We start from the raw sequence: 14,695 nt of genomic DNA on the forward strand, positions 1-14,695 counted from the left end.
GGCAGGCTTACTTCACTTCATGTGTATTATTCCACTGCAGAGCAGACGATACAACACAACGCAGGAAACACTGAAACTCTAACTTACGTAACATCATTTGTTGTCCGAATATTGAAAATGGTCCAGATTGACAAAGGAGTAGATCCTTCTGTTACTATTTCGCTGTATCATAAGTGTGTTACTGAAATCTGGCAGGCAAAACTTGGAAAAGAAGTATACACATTTGATGCATATTTTGATAAATACAACGGTTACATTCAGGATGGGCGTCAAGTGCTGCGGAAATGGCCGGGGGATGGGCCTTACTTCCAGGAGGACACTGCTAGACCCGCATTATACAAAATACTCGTTGAAAGTCCGACTAGCGTCAACTCATTAATAGCTTATCGAGGCATTAGACTGAAGAAACCTTACTTTTGTAATCAGGTAACAATACAATTAAAACTGAGAAGTAAACTGTTCCAGAAATAATTTGACGAACTGGTTCGGTTTAGCATAAATATGCCTGAAGTTTTGTACTACATTCATCCGCCGAGAAATGCTGGACTAGGTTGTAATAGTGATATGTAAGAGTAAACATTGATTTTTTTCCTTAACAGAACATTCTATAAAAGATATTTAGCATGTCCATGAATAGAACCGTACAATTACTTCTTTTTTTTTCATCTTTGAAATAGTCCTGGTCTAGACAGGCAGCAATATGTTTAAATATTTACCGTGAAGTCATGTCATGTCGAAGACTAATTTGTTAAATATTATTTTTATGTTTCTTTCTCTAAAACGACATAGAAACACATTGTACAAAATTTTGCTTGTTATAAATATAATTACTAATGATATAATAACTAATGATTCTTCTCTATCTTTCAGGTCCATGTGCCGAAATCTGATGTTGATATCAAGTTTGGAGAGATTCTGATTATATCCAAGAATATTTCCTTGGGGACAAATGAGTACATTGTAAATAAGCCTATACTAAATGGAGACGTCAATATACCATCCTTGAACGTTACAACATTTTCTGTATGTATTGAGGATTACGATCCCAGCTCTAAACACGCTTCAGGAAGTAAGAGTTTTGAAGTGCTCCTGATGGAAGTACTTACTTGCATACACTTTGTAGGTTATCTACTTCCATGAACAACATTCTCAGTCTGTATTGATGTCGACAATCCTATCAAACACAAGCTTCAGGAAGTAATGATTTTAAAATACTCCTGATGCAAATAATTACTTACCCAGTCTTTGTAGATATATATATTATATATACTACCATGTACAACATTTTCTGTCTGAGTACGATCCCTGTTTTACACACGCATCAGGAAGTAAGGATCTTAAAATGCTACTGGTGGAAGTAATTACCACACTTAGTAAGGTTATCTACTTCCAAGAACAAACAAACTTAGTTAAGTTATCTACTTCCATGAACAAACAGACTCAGTAAGGTTATCTACTTCCACGAACAAACAGACTTAGTAAGGTTAATCTACTGGTGCAAGTAATACACACACTAGTAAGGTTATCTACTTCCACGAACAAACAGACTTAGTAAGGTTATCTACTTCCATGAACAAACAGACTCAGTAAGGTTATCTACTTCCATGAACAAACAGACTTAGTAAGGTTATCTACTTCCACGAACAAACAGACTTAGTAAGGTTATCTACTTCCATGAACAACATTTTCTGTTTGTATTGAGGAGTACGATCCCAGCTTTACAAACGCTTCAGGAAGTAAGGATCTTAAAGTACTCATGGTGGAAGTAATGACTTGCTCCGTTTTAGCAGATATACTTCCATGAACAACATTTTCTGTCTGTATACAAGCTAACACAAGCTTCAGGAAGCAAGGTCTTCGCAAAGCTCCTGTTGGAAGTAATTACATTTGTACCTGCTTAGTCTTTAGTCATCTACTTCTGTGAACAACATTTTCTGTCAGTATTGATGATTTCAATTTGTTTCAGTAAAAGTCCCTAATGGAAAAAATGTTACATGTGTGGTGTTTGTATATCTTATACAGATGAGAAATGTCAAAGAATATCGTCAAAATCAAGTAGAACGAGATGTATAAGGATTTATTTCTGTAATATTACATTGTATTTTACTTCTTCGATTATTGATTACGAGTACGACCATATCTACATTACATCTGCATAAAGTAAGTACGACTTGTAATGCAAATATACTATCGGAGTCATACATTCTGATAATTTTGATAAGCTACACTATTGTAAACTCAAAACAATCATTATGATATGTGTCGTTTTACACCAAATAATCGAATGCTTTGTTCTTGGTCACTCCTTTGGTTTGAGATCAAATTACATTGTATTTTAAAATAAATTAAAAAGAGCAGCTTTAAAGCGACAACCTGTAGAGTTTACGCCTTTCTTGCCTTAATCCGATGATTAGTGAACATCAAAGGAAAAACTAGACCCTATGTCTTTAAATACTCAGGTCTCACTAGCTGCAGAACAGGGATTTCATCTTAGAGCATAAAATAATAAAACTTTTGGACAATACTGAAAAAATATTTCCGATGCCTCTAAAACTTAATTAAGTTAGATAGATCTATTAAAAACATGAAATGTAACTTTAAAATATAAAAAAGATGTACGTGCAAATAGCATTCAAGATATGATTCGTAATTCAAACAGATCTAATAAATAGACATTGACTTAGTCGTGTAAATAAATGATCCGATGTAAAACGAAAAGCGGATAAAACCCATAAATGTACGAAAATGTAAATATTCCTGTTTCAGACAGTTCAAATATATTTTAATAATTTTCACACACTTTATTAGCTAAAACAAATTGTCTATAATTTACCACAAAACTGAACAAATACTTTGTGAAGAAGTTTGTATGTGATTGCATCCGCAGTAATACGCAGTCCACCGTCTGTATTTTCATAAGTAACCTTCTCACTACGTTTAGACGCAGTTAGCTTCTTTTTGAATAATTTATCAATGTTCAAGTCATTGTCTTTTTGTAACACAATGTCGATGTGGTTAGGATAAGTCCTGTTAGTCTCTGCATTCTGCAGATCCCTACACGTTGAACTAGAATAATAATCTTAGGGATGGTCTAGCCCTTCCGCCCCTTCTATACGCCTATGTACAACTTAAATAATGTCCCATAAGAGTCATGTGAACCCATCACACTGATGCATAAACCAATAAAGTCCCAAATATCAGGTGAGCCCTTCACTCTGATATATAGATCAAAGTATCTATTTGAGGAAGACAGTGAACTTCCGTTGCCGGGATTTAATTTTAAAAAGTTTGTGAGTCATAAGAAGGTTCTACCACTAAAAGGTCATAAAGTACTTTGAAAAATTCTAAAAGTTCCACGTAAAAACCAGCATAATGGGCAAATAACCCATGATGGTAAAGCTTCTTGAAGTAATGAGCTGGCTCAACGGTACCGCTGACAACTACTGTAATAAAACTCAGTGATTGAGAGTCTTAATTACTAAAATATGGTTTGGAAAATCCACAATTCCAGAAAAACCAATATGGCGGCTCCATCCCGTTCCTTTGTTCACTGCTTATTTTGCCAGTAATTCAAATTAAACTACATCATAGTCTCTTCCTAAAACAAGGGGAACATATCACTACTTTTTCCTCGAGGAATTCTTCTTTATTTAACCATTAAAACTATAAAACTATAAAAGTTTCTAAGACACTAAGAAAACACGTCCGCCACCATTTACCCTTCAACTTGTCCAATCTTTTTTTATCTATCATGCCGATTTCTATAGAATGCTACATATACATAATGAAACGCAGTAAAGTAAAAGAAAAGACGATGCTATTTAGATGGGAGAAAGATTAGAACTGTTTAAATTTGGACTAATTTTGTCTAGTCTAGTCTAGTGAAGGCTTACATTTGATTTGGTAGTGATCAGCCTATTGTTATCAATAGGTGGGCTTAATTGTGTACCCCGTTTACATCCGGTACAACGATTTCACCCGATTTGTACTCATTTAAGTCGGGCTAGTTCCCGCGTATCAATACACATGCGGAACATTAAATAGCCCCACCGAAACATCACAGTGCATTTCGAAGTATCGATCAAAATTGCTTGCAAAATGTGGTCTCTATCTTGTTCACAAGAAATTGTGGACGGACGACGGATGGACGAAGGGCGATCACAAAAGCTCACCCTGTCACTATGTGACAGGTGAGCTAAAAACAAAGGTTGCCAAAAAACTTTAACCAAGAAAGCTGACGCTGAGAATAGCACCCCTATTCCCCGAACAGTAGAGCTAAAAATGGGGAAAAATGGACAGGCAACAGATAGTCGAAATACAGTGAGTGATCGCAATAGCTTACCCCAAACTCAAGCAAATAAAAAAGATATAGAATTCAATGTAAATATAAACATTCCAAACAACATTCAATATTAACATATACAGCCAACTAACAAAGATTCAAAATAACAAATAGTGACTAGACTGAAATATAATCAAAGAACAAATCTACATAAATAAAAAAAGTTGTACATCAACAACATATCAGTAGTTAAACAATGAATATTAAATAAACTATATATACCAACACTTGTTAACTGACAGTAACTGTTGTAAAAATAATGCTTCACAACTCACAGCTTCTAACAACAAAAATATCCAGGTAAATATTAGAGTAGTAAATAAATTGGGATAAATAACTTTTCAACAATAAAGTTCTTTGTCATAACTATTACCTGTATAAGTATAATCAGTATCTATTTTCAAAAATTACCTCTAGACAACAGCATTGAGACTTTAATAAACATGTTATAATGAAGCAAGGTAACTAGAGTGTGCACATGGACAAACTTATAACAAGAGGACCATGATGGTCCTGAATCGCTCACCTGTCCCCACATGACCCAGTTTTAAACCGAGTATGATGTCATTTTTTTCTATTATTTGACATTGTGACCTAGTTTTTGAGCTCATGTCACCCAGTGTTGAATCTGATCTAGATATCATCAAGATAAAAATTCTAACCAATTTTCATGAAGATCCATTGAAAAATATGGCCTCTAGAGAGGTCACAAGATTTTTTATTATTTGGCCTACTGACCTAGTTATTGAAGGCACGTGACCCAGTTTCGAAACTGACCTAGATATCATCAAGGTTAACATTCTGACCAATTTTCATGAAGATCCATTCAAAAGTATGGCCTCTAGAGAGGTCACAAGGTTTTTCTATTTTTAGACCTACTGACCTAGTTTTTGACTGCAGTTGACCCAGTTTCAAACCTGACCTAGATATCATCAAGATGAACATTCAGACCAATTTTCATATAGTTCCCATGAAAAATATGGCCTCTAGAGAGGTGACAAGGCGTTTTTGTTATTTGACCTACTGACCTAGTTATTAAAAACACGTGACCAAGTTTCGAACAAGACCTAGATATCATCAAGGTGAACATTCTGACTTATTTTCATAAAGATCCATTGAAAAGTATGGCCTCTAGAGAGGTCACAAGGTTTTTCTATTTTTAGACCTACTGACCTAGTTTTTGACCGCAGTTGAACAAGTTTCGAACTTGACCTAGATATCATCAAGATAAAAATTCTGACCAATTTTCATACAGTTTCGAACTTGACCTAGATATCATCAAGATGAACATTCTGACCAACTTTCATACAGATCCCATGAAAAATATGGCCTCTAGAGAGGTCACAAGGTTTTTTTATTATTTGACCTACTGACCTAGTTTTTGAAGGCACGTGACCCAGTTTCGAACTTGACCTAGATATCATCAAGATGAACATTCTGAATAACTTTCATGAAGATCCCATGAAAAATATGGCCTCTAGAGAGGTCACAAGGTTTTTTTATTATTTGACCTACTGACCTACTTTTTGACCGCAGTTGACCCAGTTTCGAACTTGACCTAGATATCATCAAGATGAACATTCTGACCAACTTTCATACAGATCCCATTAAAAATATGGCCTCTAGAGAGGTCACAAGGTTTTTTTATTATTTGACCTACTGACCTAGTTTTTGATCGCAGTTGACCCAGTTTCGAACTTGACCTAGATATCATCAAGATAAACATTCTGCACAACTTTCATAAAGATCCCATGAAAAATGTGACCTCTAGAGTGGTCACAAGCAAAAGTTTACGCACGAACGGACGCACGGACCAATTTTCATGAAGATCCATTCAGAAGTATGGCCTCTAGAGAGGTCACAAGGTTTTTCTATTTTTAGACCTACTGAACTAGTTTTTCACCGCAGTTGACCCAGTTTCGAACTTGACCTAGATATCATCAAGATGAACATTCTGACCAACTTTCATACAGATCCCATTAAAAATATGGCCTCTAGAGAGGTCACAAGGTTTTTTTATTATTTGACCTACTGACCTAGTTTTTGACCGCAGTTGACCCAGTTTCGAACTTGACCTAGATATCATCAAGATGAACATTCTGACCAACTTTCATACAGATCCCATGAAAAATATGGCCTCTAGAGAGGTCACAAGGTTTTTTTATTATTTGACCTACTGACCTAGTTTTTGAAGGCACGTGACCCAGTTTCGAACTTGACCTAGATATCATCAAGATAAACATTCTGACCAACTTTCATAAAGATCCCATGAAAAATGTGACCTCTAGAGTGGTCACAAGCAAAAGTTTACGCACGCATGGACGCACGGACGGACGACGGACGCTGCGTGATCACAAAAGCTCACATTGTCACTTTGTGACATGTGAGCTAAAAAGTAAGAAGAGCTATTTGCCCCAGAGGAAATTTGGTATGCAATTTAAGTGTTTTCAGCCCTGATGCCATTTTGACCTTGACCTTCAATATACTGACCCTAAAAATAAATTTAGTCATCTACTGAACAATGAAGTCTAGACATAATATGCTCAAGTGTATTTCCAGTATTATTTGCCAACCGTTTTACATTTTATGGTCACTTTGACCTTGACCTTTTATGCACCTACCCTCAAATCAATAGGGAACCATCTGTTGTCCGCAGGCAACCATCTACACAGTTTGTCTACTGAATGCATAAGCGTTCTGTACTTATTAAGGTAGTTCTGCACATTTTAAACAAAAAGTGACGGCATTACGTCATATATCTGTAGAATAAAGCCTGAATTCAGCATATGGAAACAGAAGTCATATGAATTAACAGCAACCTGTAAGTATATTTATTAAACAGCAATGTTGCTATCTTTCTAAAGATAAAATATAATATTAAAAAGTTTGACATGTTAAACAATTCTAATCAATGTTTTGAAATCAGCTTGAAACATGCTAATCTTTTTAACCACAGGAAAATATCTCAACAAGAAAATATCACTAAAATTGATAGATGCTCTCCGAAATTTGCATATTAAAAGAACGAAATGGAATTTGCTGACTGGGTATATACAGTTTACTAGTGTTGAATAATTAAAGGGCAATATCTCCTTGAAAAACTATTCCAACAGATAATGAAGAAAATATGCACATATCCTCTCGAGAGTGAAGCATCCTATGAATTATTGCTGAATTCCAGACAGTGGTTGCTGAGAAATACTCCTGACAATAATTGTACCATAGAACACTACTGCTGAATAATCAAAGGCCAATAACTCGGTGAAAAATCATCCGACCGGAACATGAAGAAAATATGTGCATCTCCTCTTGATAATGAAGTTTCCTATGAAGATGCGCTAAATTCAAAACAATGATTGCTGCGAAATACTCCAGACAAAAATCAAAGGGGCAGTAACTCTGTGAAAAATAAACAGACAGGAACATGAAGAAAACATGGGCATCTCCTTTTAATAGTGAAGCTTCCTACTAAGTTTCTCTAAATTCTAACTAGTGGTTGCTGAGAAATACTCCGGAGAAGAATTGTACTATAGTATCTTCTGTTGAATAATCGAAGGGCAACAACTCTGTGAAAAATTATCAAACCGGAACAAAAAGACAATAATATGCACATCTCCTCTTGATAGTGAAGCGTCGTATCAAGTTTTGCTAAATTCAAACCAGTGGTTACAGAGAAATACACCGGACAAGAATTGCGGGATGGACAGACGGACAAAGCGGTGATTCTATGCTTCCCCTTTGTGGAGCATAAAGATAAGTACATACACCTATAGATTTTATTTCACCATATTACTGACCATGTGTTTATTTACAACTGTAAGAAATTTCATTCAAATCTACATTGCAGAGAATTTTCTATTAGCTGTATGTTATCAAAATTTTCCCTATTATGAAAACTTGAGAAAGGTCCGATTTTTTCAAATTAGTTTAGCGAATAATCAAACACTTGACCCTATCTTTTTTATTTCCCATTTTTTTCAACGTATAATATGAAGTTATGAATAGTCAGGCTTAAACAAATTCTACAGTGTAGAAAATTTTTTATTCAATGTGCAGAACTACCTTAAGCAGAAACCATTTTCAATGTCACTGTGACCATGACCTTTGATCTACTGACCTCCAAACAGTAGTTGTCATCTACAGACCACTGCCAATCATCCTATGAAGTTTTGCGACTGTATGCCTTAAAGTTCTTTAATGTGTGGAACCAGTGATTAGTCTTAAAGTCAATGCGACCTTGAACTTTGAACTACTGACCCCGAAATTAAAGGGATTAAGTGTTCTTTAGTTATTGAGCAAAAACTGTTTTCAGTCTGAAAGTAACTGTGACCTTGACCTTTCATCTTAGATACCAGAAACAATAGACTTTGTCTCTTGACTACTGGTTATCATTCTTTTAAGTCTGATGTCCGAGTGTTGATAAATCTTGACCAACAGACCACTTAACTGCAACTGGCTAAGGTGAAATTTACAAACAAGAGAAAGTTAAAGATTGAAATGGACTTTTTTACTCTAAAATAGATCTATGTTAGATTTCAAGTTTCCTTGACAAGCATTTTCAGCTATTGAATAAAAATTGGTTTAGTGGCCTTGAAATTTATGATGTAGAAACTTGCAGACACAAAAACACACAATATTGATTGCACATATATTTTAGGCTATTTTTTCAACATCAGATTTCATGACTTACAGTGGCCACATTTTTTTACCATATCACAATAACTTGAATAACTTTGGTAGAAGATCATCCTGGAACATCCAGGCTCAATTAAATAAACTTCAACCAGAATGTTTCAGAGATTTCATTGGAAGGAAAGTGTGGACAGACAACAGATGGACATTGAGTGATTACAATAGCTCAGCTGAACTGAGAAGAGGCAGAACTTTGTAAAACCTGCAGCAGCTGGGAACAGATCAATTCATCACAATGAACAAGTGCGTGAAGTTTCTATACATTCCCACAAGTGGTTACTGTGATACACCTTTGCATACATAAACTTAACCAAAAATCACCAAATCCATTAAGGGGTATAACATTGTTGAAAGGAAAATGGAACCTGAAGTTTAAACCTATCCGTACTAGTGTTTACTGAACAAGAGGACCATGATGGTCCTGAATCGCTCACCTCTTCCCACATGACCCAGTTTTGAGTATGACGTCGTTTTTTCTATTATTTGACATAGTGACCTAGTTTTTGAGCTCATGTGACCCAGTTTTGAACTTGACCTAGATATTATCAAGATAAAAATTCTGACCAATTTTCATGAAGATCCATTGAAAAATATGGTCTCTAGAGAGGTCACAAGGTTTTTCTATTATTTGACCTATTGACCTAGTTTTCGAAGGTACGTGACCCTGTTTTGAACTTTACCTAGATATCATCAAGGTGAACATTCTCACTAATTTTCATGAAGATCTCATGAAAAATATGGCCTCTAGAGAGGTCACAAAGTTTTTCTATTTTTATACCTACTGGCCTAGTTTTTGACCGCACGTGACCCAGTTTCGAAACTGACCTAGATATCATCAAGGTAAACATTCAGATCAATTTTCATGAAGATCCATTGAAAAATATGGCCTCTAGAGAGGTCAAAAGATTTTAATAATTTTAGACCTACTGACCTAGTTTTTGACCGCAGTTGACCCAGTTTCGAACTTGACCTAGATATCATCAAGATGAACAAACAGACAAACTTTCATACAGATCCCATGAAAAGTATGGCCTTTAGAGAGGTCACAAGGTTTTTTTATTATTTGATCTACTGACCTAGTTTTTTATGGCACGTGACCAAGTTTCAAACTTGATCTAGATATCATCAAGGTGAACATTCTGACCAATTTTCATGAAGATCCATTCAAGGGTATGGCCTCTAGAGAGGTCACAAGGTTTTTCTATTTCAAGACCTACTGACCTAGTTTTTGATTGCAGTTGACCCAGTTTCAAACCTGACCTATATGTCATCAAGATAAACATTCAGACTAACTTTCATACAGATCCCATGAAAAATATGGCCTCTAGAGAGGTCACAACGTTTTTTCATTATTTGACCTACTGACCTACTTTTTAAAGGCACGTGACCCACTTTCGAACTTGACGTAGATATCATCAAGATGAACATTCTGACCAATTTTTATGGAGATCCATTCATAAGTATGGCCTCTAGAGAGGTCACAAGGTTTTTCTATTTTTAGACCTACTGACCTAGTTTTTTGAAGGCACGTGACCCACTTTCGAACTTGACCTAGATATCATCAAGATGAACATTCAGACCAACCTTCATACAGATCTCATGAAAAATATGGCCTCTAGAGAGGTCACAAGGTTTTTCTATTATTTGACCTACTGACCTAGTTTTTGATGGCACGTGACCCACTTTCGAATCTGACCTAGATATCAAGGTGAACATTCTGACCAATTTTCATGAAGATCTCATGAAATATATGGCCTCTAGAGAGGTCACAAGGTTTTTCTATTTTTAGACCTACTGACCTAGTTTTTGACCGCACGTGACCCAGTTTCGAACTTGACCTAGATATCATCAAGATGAACACTCAGACCAACTTTCATACAGATCCCATGAAAAAAATGGCCTTAAGAGTGGTCACTAGGTTTTTCTATTATTTGACCTACTGACCTCGTTTTTGAAGGTACGTGACCCAGTTTCGAAATTTACCTAGATATCATCAAGGTGAACGTTCTGACCAATTTTCATGAAGATCTTGTGAAATACATGGCCTCTAGAGAGGTCACAAGGTTTTTCTATTTGAAGATCTACTGACCTAGTTTTTGATGGCACGTGACCCAGTTTCAAACTTGACCTAGATATCATCAAGGTGAACATTCTGACCAATTTTCATGAAGATCTTGTGAAATATATGGCCTCTAGAGAGGTCACAAGGTTTTTCTATTTTTAGACCTACTGACCTAGTTTTTGATGGCACGTGACCCAGTTTCGTACTTGACCTAGATATCATCAAGATGAACATTCTGACCAACTTTCATAAAGATCCCACAAAAAATGTGACCTCTAGAGTGGTCACAAGCAAAAATTTACGGACGCACGCACGCACGCACAGACGATGGACGCTGCGTGATCACAAAAGCTCACCTTGTCACTATGTGACAGGTGAGCTAAAAACAAGCTTACATACAAAAACTTAACCAAATCAGTACACTAAAATGGGCCCTGATGCAGACACAGACGCTGATGAAAGGGTGAAAGTAGCAGCTTTACCTGTTCTTCTAACAGTAAAGGTTAAACACTAATTTAAGCAATGTTCTTTAACACATCATTGTGACTATTTGCAAGTGAATACAAATTAATTCAACTTCACTTGCAAACATTCAAATATCTAACTCAACAAATGTTTCAGCCTCTGTAACTTACAAACATTTGATATGCTGATGCAGTAGAAAACTTGCAATGTGTTCACCTAACCTAGGTCCTCACCCTCAACACAACCCAACAAGATAACACTCAATCCAAAATGTAGTTGTTCAAGAATTATGGTCCCTTTAAAATCTGAGAGCATCCACACATCACATCTATAGATGTTGAAGTAAACTTCACATCAACATTACAGAGGATTTCAGGAATTCTATATTTCCTGTCCATCTATAAAACAAACCACAGTATCAGTTTGAGCTTCAGTTTCGTAAGGGTCTGTGGCAACAGTATCTCTTGGATACATCAAAACCTTGAAAGACTTTGGTTTCAGCACAAAATCTTTGCATTCTCCATCTAGGTCAGCCTTTACTGGCAGTCTGAAACTTAGTTGGTGTAGTAAATGAGTGGTGAAGATGAATAATTCTATATCAACCAGGCTCTCCCCAGGACACGAGCGCAGTCCATCACCAAATGGCAAGTAGTGGTCCGGAATATGTAGAGAATCATCTTTCAAAAACCTGTAATATACATAATTTATTTTAGATCGATTGTGAAGGAAGTTCTACAACTTATATCAATAACTCTCGACAACTCATTCCTGATGGAATCCATCGCCATGAGGGTATGAGAGAAGAGGCCAGTTTCCCTTTTAATGCTGAGCGCCAAGCAAGGGAGCTACCGGTACCATTTTTCACGTATTTGGTAAGACGTGGCCCGGAATCATACCCACAACCTCCCGCACTCAAAGCGGACACTCTACCACTAGGCTATCGAGGAGATTAACCTGTAATATGAGAAATAGATACAATATCAAATATGCATTTTTTAATAAAAGAAAAATGCAATAATATCATTTTTTTTCGCCAATGCGCTGGACATTTCAAGCAAATGCAAGCAGCCGTAGCGATTCTATAAAGTATCCTTACTGCTTTACAATTAGATCAGAAGTCATCCAGGAATGTTTCATAATCATACCTTCAGATATTGAAGTAAAATTACTTTTAGTGGCACAAAAACGTTTGCTTGAATGTGTATAACAAACTAACTTTTATAATCATTGATTTTTCTTCAATGAAATTTTGTGAAACCAGACTATGTATTATTTGATTCTACTATCATGTCTTTTTTTTTTTTGATAAATAGATCAAATATGATAGAACTGTTTCTTTGCACATGGCAGCAAGAAGTTGGTTGTCAGATGCATCTGTCTGCACATTCGATGGCCAAAAATAGTAAAACTTCTCGTGGAATAATTCTAATAGAGGGTATCATAACAAATTTATCATGAGCAGCTTATGAGGGAGTCAGTGGCGCTGTTGTTAGCAGGTTGGACTACTACGCCAGCTGTCCGAGTTCGATTCCCAGTCATGGCTGATATCCCGACTAGTATTCAGTGCTGGGTGATTTACTTAAATTGGTACTGTTTCCAGCAGTATTGGCCTAGACTGGATGCTGGGGAGGTAAATATGACACCTGCCGTGGGCTCGACTGGAAATAAGTTGTTCCATCCATTCCAAGTGGGGACTTTCGTCGACTACCCACGTTAAACAAGAAAATTTACCTTTACCTTTTAGCTTATAACCATGTGGGAGTGTGTGAATTACTCATCACCACCCAGCAATGTATAATTTCAATTTAATGTGTGTTTCTAAAAGACAGACTTTCTAAAAACTTTTCTGTATAAAAGCTACTAAAGCTTTATGTGCGCGTCACATATCAACAATTAAAATGATAGCCTGCAGTTAGAAATTTTGAGAAACCAACATTTAAGGGAGATTACATACTTTAAACAAGAGGACCATGATGGTCCTGAATCGCTCACCTGTCCCAACATGACCGAGTTTTGAACTAATTATGACGTCGTTTTTTTTTCTATTATTTGACATAGTGACCTAGTTTTTGAGCTCATGTGACCCAGTTTTGAACCTGACCTAGTTATCATAAAGATGAACATTCAGACCAACCTTCATACAGATCCCATGAAAAATATGGCCTCCAGAGAGGTCACAAGGTTTTTTCATTATTTGACCTACTGACCTAGTTATTGATGGCACGTGACCCAGTTTCAAACTTGATCTAGATATCATCAAGTTGAACATTCTGACCAATTTTCATGAAGATCCATTCAAAAGTATGGCCTCTAGAGAGGTCACAAGGTTTTTCTATTTTTAGACCTAATGACCTAGTTTTTGACCGCAGCTGACCCAGTTTCAAACTTGACCTAGATATCATCCAGATGAACATTCAGACCATCTTTCATACAGATCCCATGAAAAATATGGCCTCTAGAGAGGTTACAAGGTTTTTCTATTATTTGACCTACTGACCTAGTTTTTGAAGGCACATGACCCAGTTTCAAACTTGATCTAGATATCATCAAGGTGAACATTCAGACCAATTTTCATGAAGATCTTGTGAAAAATATGGCCTCTAGAGAGGTCACAAGGTTTTTCTATTTTTAGACCTACTGACCTAGTCTTTGAACACAGTTGACCCAGTTGCGAACTTGGCCTAGATATCATCAAGATGAACATTCAGGCCAACCTTCATACAGATCCCATGAAAAATATGGCCTCTAAAGAGGTCACAAGGTTTTTATATTATTTGACCTACTGACCTAGTTATTGAAGGCATGTGACCCAGTTTCGAACTTGATCTAGATATCATCAAGGTGAACATTCTGACCAACTTTCATGAAGATCCATTCAAAAGTATGACCTCTAGAGAGGTCACAAGGTTTTTCTATTTTTACACCTAATGACCTAGTTTTTGACCCCAGGTGACCCAGTTTCAAACTTGACCTAGATATCATCAAGATGAACATTCAGACCAACTTTCATAAAGATCCCATGAAAAATATGGCCTCTAGAGAGGTCAAAAGGTTTTTCTATTATTTGACCTACTGACCTAGTTTTTGAAGGCACGTGACCCAGTTTCGAACTTGACCTAAATATCATCAAGGTA

The 14,695-nt window shown here is 36.3% G+C and overlaps 1 protein-coding gene across 1 annotated transcript in view; it reads right to left on the reverse strand.

Moving 5' to 3' along the window:
* Positions 1-4,085: 4,085 nt before the first annotated feature.
* Positions 4,086-14,695, reverse strand: part of LOC123544838 (cytochrome P450 1A2-like) — a 34,844-nt gene continuing 24,234 nt past the window's right edge. The window contains exon 8 of the mRNA XM_053520347.1: positions 4,086-12,249. Coding sequence (XP_053376322.1) covers positions 11,943-12,249 — 307 coding nt within the window. The 3' untranslated portion in view covers positions 4,086-11,942. The remainder of the gene's footprint in view (positions 12,250-14,695) is intronic.

This window comes from Mercenaria mercenaria, chromosome 12 (assembly GCF_021730395.1).
Source record: "Mercenaria mercenaria strain notata chromosome 12, MADL_Memer_1, whole genome shotgun sequence".
Taxonomy (NCBI): Eukaryota; Metazoa; Mollusca; class Bivalvia; order Venerida; family Veneridae; genus Mercenaria; species Mercenaria mercenaria.